This window comes from Rhincodon typus, chromosome 16 (genome assembly GCF_021869965.1).
Source record: "Rhincodon typus isolate 14 chromosome 16, sRhiTyp1.1, whole genome shotgun sequence".
NCBI classification, from domain to species: Eukaryota; Metazoa; Chordata; class Chondrichthyes; order Orectolobiformes; family Rhincodontidae; genus Rhincodon; species Rhincodon typus.
In genome coordinates, this window is record NC_063347.1 from 14626798 (window position 1) to 14632797 (window position 6000).

Here is a 6000-nt window from a genome sequence, read left to right on the forward strand (position 1 = left end):
ACTCATATTCCACTTGGGAACCCTGCAGCCCAGGGTATCAATGTGGATTTCACAAGCTTCAAAATCTCCTGTCCCCCTACCACATCCCAAAACCAGCCCAGCTCGTCCCCGCCTCCCTAACCTGTTCTTCCTCCCACCTATCCCCTCCTCCCACCTCAAGCCACACCCCCATTTCCTACCTACTAACCTCATCCCGCCCCCTTGACCTGTCCGTCCTCCCTGGACTGACCTATCTCCTCCCTACCTCCCCACCTACGCTCACCTTTACTGGCTCCATCCCCGCCTCTTTGACCTGTCTGTTTCCTCTCCACCTACCTTCTTCTCTTTCCATCTTCTATCCGCCTCCCCCTCACTCCCTATTTATTTCACCCTCTTCCCCTCCCCCATTTCTGATGAAGGGTCTAGGCCCGAAACGTCAGCCTTCCTGCTCCTATGATGCTGCTTGACCTGCTGTGTTCATCCAGCTCTACACCTTGTTATCTCAGGATATTTGACACTCCTGCTCATATCTGTCATGATGTGGAGGTGACAGTGTTGGACTGGGGTGAACAAGGTCAAAAATCACACAACATTAGGTTACAGTCCAACAGGTTTATTTGAAGACACAAGCTTTTGGAGTCTCACTCCTTCTTCAGGTGTCAGTGCGACAGGTCGTTTCATGTCGCCTCTGTGATCCATCTTGGAACATGAAGCCACCAAAGGCAGTTTTACTTTTCTGTGAGATAGCAAGAACTGCAGATGGTGGAGTCAGAGACAACACAGAATGGACCTGGAGAAACACAGCAGGCCAGGCTGCTGTACAAGGGTCCTGACACGAATTGTCAACTTTCCTGCTCCTCTGATGCTGCCTGGCCTGCTGTGTTCCTCCAGCTCCATACTGTGTTGTTTCTTTACTTTTCTGTGGTGCAATGCAGAAATTATACAGCACAATCTACAAACCTTCCACAGAGCTGTTACCAAACAATTATTTTTTTTTTCACTGGTGCATTCTCTTGGCAGTTCCTAAACTCTTAATTAGATTTCTGATAATCAAGCACACTCAGAGAACTCACAGACAATTCAGCTAATTAACAACCTACCAATAAATTAGTTTTAACTTTCAATTCCTTCTTTAATTATCACAGGTACATTCCCACAGCCACTGGTGGGGAGTAACCATACTTCACAGCAATAATAATCTTTTGTGTAAAACTTTACCTACTTAAGAGGACAGCCCTACCATGTCCTTATTGAATGTCTTCTTGCAAGTCTTGCTACAATTTTACAATGCATCGATAAGAGTACATTGGTGTACAGTGTACAGTTTTGCACCCCTTGCTTAAGGAGAGATATAATTGTGTTGGAAGCTTCACAGAATGCTTACTAAGCTGATTCCTGGAATGAAGAAATTGCCACATAAGGACAAATTGTGCATACACTCATTGGATTCAGAAGAATAAGATGTGACCGTATTGAAACAAGTAAACTTTTGACAGGTCTTGATAGATCAGATGCTGAGATCTTTTTGCCTCACAGAGGAATCAAAACAGGGGCACAGTTAATAATTAAGAGGTATCACATTTAAGGTAGAGATGGGTAGGAATTTCTTCTATCAGTGTGTTCTTATCTTTGGAATTCTCTTCCTAAGAAAGCAGTGGAGGTTGAGTCACTCAATATATTCAATTTTGGCAGATTTTTGATCTATAATGGTGTCAAGAGTTATGGTGGGGGTAGGGGTTGCGGAGGGAAGCAGGCAAGTAGCATTATGAGGCCACAATCAGATCTGACCATGTATATGGCTGGTAATACTATAGCAATTCTGTTGTGCAGATTCTACCTACACAGTTGACATCTTCTTGAACAGATACACGAAGATGGGAAAAATCCCTGATGTGTCCAATTTCTTTGCAACAGAAAGTTGAAAAAGGTCAACTTTTCAGACAGGATATTCTGCAAGCAATCCTCCTGGAATTGTGGTTGTTGTGAAACTGACAGCCAGAAACTTATAAGTACCCAAGGCGTATGATATTCAAGAACATAAATGCCTGTTTGAGGACTCCCATTTCAATTTCAGCAAATAACACAGAATTAAGTCAGCATTTTTCAGGCCTACAGCAGCCTAACCACTGAAATAAAGGGACCACTGGAGATGTCCAAAGAATAGGAAAGGTTTTATTCCTTTTTTATGCAGCTTAATGCGTGTGAATTCTGTCCATCCTGAAACTACAGCAGTTTCATGGTCCGCTGCTTGTCAGCCCTTAAATTCTATGTCCCATTTAATTTCCCTACTACCTGTGGATTAATTAAGCATCTGAATCAGAAAATTTCAGGAGGGTATTGACCACTGAGCTGTGCCAGGATACTAGAGTGTGGTCAGCAGGTAAATGGTATTCAGTATATGAGGCGAGATCCAGTAGTCTTTGAACCTCCACCTTCAGGCACTCATTGCAGATATGTGCCCATTTCCACATGACATTAATTTCCTGGTCTAAACTCCATGTCATGTAATATTAGATATTGAAGTCTTCTTTAGATTTGCCATTGTACATTTTCTTTCCTCACGATCATATCTGCTTAACGCTTCACTGGTGATTAGAGCTAAAATTTGAAGTAATCTTGAGTGATTCATCCAAGTGAATCTTCAGTTCATCTGCTTACTGAAGTGATCACCTTCCCCCACACATTCTCTATTCCTGAACTGGAAATTCACCATGCAAGAAACTATGGGAATAAGTGCAGAAAGATCGCGTGCAAATACCGTTCTTCACTTCAATTTGTCTGACATTTACAATGGATAATCAGTACTATATCACGTTGCAATACTCCTGTCCTACGCCATTTCTCTTTTTTGACCAATAATGTTCTCGGAAATGTAATGATCCAAGGCCCTGCAGAGCCAAGAAGCAGGCCGAAGCCTGCAACTGGTGTGACACTGTCCAAAATCCGACACCATCTTGCTTTGCCTTCAGATAAACCAATTAAACCTTAACACAAGACAAAACAAAAACAATTACTCACCTCCCGCCATTCTTTACTGCCAATTCCTTGAATAAAAAGCACAACAACTGCAAAAAAAGAAGAGTAAAAGATTGTAAAATCATTGTGAAGTGATGGACTAAAAGTCAAAGTTATTCTACAAATCTGTGAAGGTTCCGACAGCAGGAGAAGAAGGGCTCACAATATTCACACAGGAAGTGGCCCTGCTGTTTTTTGGCTTTGTGAGCTCAACAGGACTAATTTAACGCATTGAACCAATGCAGAGCACAGCATCGCCCAACATTTAATGGTTGTGTAAATGTCAGGGATGAATATTTTCTGAGGATAGAATAACTTGATGGACGCTTAGATCCACTGTTCACTGAGTTAAATGATTGGGTCAGTCCACCACAGATTCTGAATGCCTGCCAGTGGAAGGAGCATGGGGCTCTCAACATGCTGTTGGTGGAAATGAAGCATATCAAGTCCTCAAAAGAGACAAGGGTGTTTCAGCTCTGAAGAGGGGTTAGTTAGACTGGGGTTGTTTTCCTCAGAGCAGAGAAGACTGAGGGAGGACATGATTGAGATATATAAGATTATGAGGGGTATGTACAGAATGAGCAGAGTAGCTAATCACAAGAGAGCATAGTTTTAGGGTAAGGGGCAGGAAATTCACAGGGGATTTGAGAAAAAAACTTTTTCACTCAGTGGCTAGTGGAAATCTGGAATACGTTGCCTGGGAAGGTAGTGGAGGCCAGAAACCATAAAACCTTTAAAAAATATTTAGATAAGCACTTCAAATATCATAAATTTCAAGGATATGGGACAAGTGCAGGAAATTGGGATCAATGAACTTTTCGTGGTAGTTATATTGGTGAAGTCTCAATGGGCCTTTTCTGTGCTGTATGAATCTATTGATGTATTAATCAGTGAATCTATGAATCTAGTCAGGAAGAAATGTTTAAACTTAGTAGAGGGGTCAATAACCAGAGGGCATAGAAGGAAGTTTTCTTTTACCCAGAGGGTGGTGGATATATGGAACTCACTATCTGAAAACGTGGGAGAGGCAGGACCCATCACAATATTTAAGATGTAATTAGATGATCACTTGAAGCATAATGGCATACAAGGCTCCAATCCATGTGCTGTAACATGGGACCACAGTAGATAGGTGTTTGATTACCAGTGTGGTCATGATGGGCCAAAGGGCCTTTTTCCATGGTGGAAAACTCATTAAGTCGAAAGAAAGAAAATATTTTTAATGCAATACAGTTAGTTTGTGGCACATCCTGTTTCCAAAAGGGACTCACAGTCTGACCTGCACAGATTAGAAGGTCTCCCTTTTAAGGATTAATTGCTCAAACACACTTTACAGTCTCATCTCCTCCATCTTTCACAAGTTTCAGTTCATCAAGCTTTCAAAGTCCTGCACATCCACCACTTCCATCTTTTCTGAGTACCACTCATTCACACCACCCAGTGCATTCATCTTAAGGGCCTTCCCATTGGCTTTGCAGCTTTCTACAGATCCCTGCCATGTTTTCTGATCAATTTTCTCCAAATGCATGTAGTTGCTGTGGCCCTGACTCCAGATTACTGACCGTACCTGCCACCATGTACTCGCTGTGATATTATATGCTGATAACTGCTGCTATTTCTCCCAATTAAGGAAATTAAACAGAATTAAGAAAACAATTTCAACCATCAACTGACAATGGTGAAGTATGATCTAGCTTTGCGTCCCCTTTTGCCTTATGGTGAATATCAATGCTGTGGAGCAGATGTGACCAAACTCAGCTGAGGTGTTTTTCCAAAGAGTTTAGCAAAAGGACATTGCTGGGTTAATGGATTTACTTGGAGTCGATGGCTCTTTTAAACACTTTAACTATTGCATCAAGAAAGGGCAGCAGCCCAGTAAATCAGTTGCTTCAAACAAGGGGCCGTTTCCCAACTTCAAGTGTTTCTGGTTATGCATCTTATTTGCCAGAAGCAGAAATACAGTGCCCAAGGCAAACTTTTGGAGAAAGATGCAGAGAGCGCTTGACTTTTCTGTACATCTACTCAGTGGATGAGGCTAACGGCCAAATGCAAAATTACTCCTATCATTTAGGGAAGGGGCACAAGTAGACATCATCATTAGGAGCAGGAGTAGGTCACTCAACCCTTTGATACTACTCTGTCATTCAATAAGATCATGGCCAATCTGGCTACTCTACATTCCCACCCACTGCTAATAATCTTTCACCACATTACTGACCAAGAATCAGAACCTCCGCCTTAAATATTCAAATGCTCTGCCTCCATCTCCTTTTGAGGAAGAGATTTCCAAAGACTTATGAATCTCTCTGAGAAAACAAAACTTTTCTTGATTTTGCCTGAAATTGTTGACCTCCTATTTCTAAATATTAACTCCTGGTTCTGAATTCTCCCACAAAAGGAAACATCCTTTCTACATCCAATCTGTTAAGACTCTCAGAATCTAATACATTTCAATCAAGTCACCTCTTACTTTTTTCTTTAAAAACTCCAGCATATCCAAACTTTCCACATAAGACAACCCATCCATTCCATGATATTAATCTAATAAACATTGCACCTTCAAGTCTTCAAATTTAACTGAATCCCCTTATATGAGAAGGTCTTGAGGTTCTTGATTGTGAGATATGTTTCTGACTTTTGGGTTTTGCTTCTGAACTTGTAAGAGGGGTAAAGGATGGTGGTACACCTTCACAAATTGTTCCTCTCTCTCTTTGGGCTCTATCTCCACCTATTGTTTACTCCTTACCCCCTCCCCCACCCTATTTTTGGCATAAAAAAGAACTTTTTCCAAGCTACCATCAGTTCTGAGAAAGGATCACTAGACCTGAAACAGAGATAGTAGGAACTGCAGATGCTGGAGAATCTGAGATAACAAGGTGCAGAGCTGGATGAACACAGCAGGCCAAGCAGCATCATAGGAGCAGGAAGGCTGACGTTTCGAGGGTCTAGGCCTGAAACATCAGCCTTCCTGCTCCTATGATGCTGCTTGGCCTGCTGTGTTCATCC

The 6000-nt window shown here is 42.0% G+C and overlaps 1 protein-coding gene across 1 annotated transcript in view; it reads right to left on the minus strand.

Moving 5' to 3' along the window:
- LOC109927445 (copine-9-like) overlaps window positions 1-6000 on the minus strand; it is a 369357-nt gene that overhangs the window by 308173 nt on the left and 55184 nt on the right. The window contains exon 3 of the mRNA XM_048606481.1: window positions 2998-3044. Within this exon, the coding sequence (XP_048462438.1) occupies window positions 2998-3044 (47 nt within the window). The remainder of the gene's footprint in view (window positions 1-2997; window positions 3045-6000) is intronic.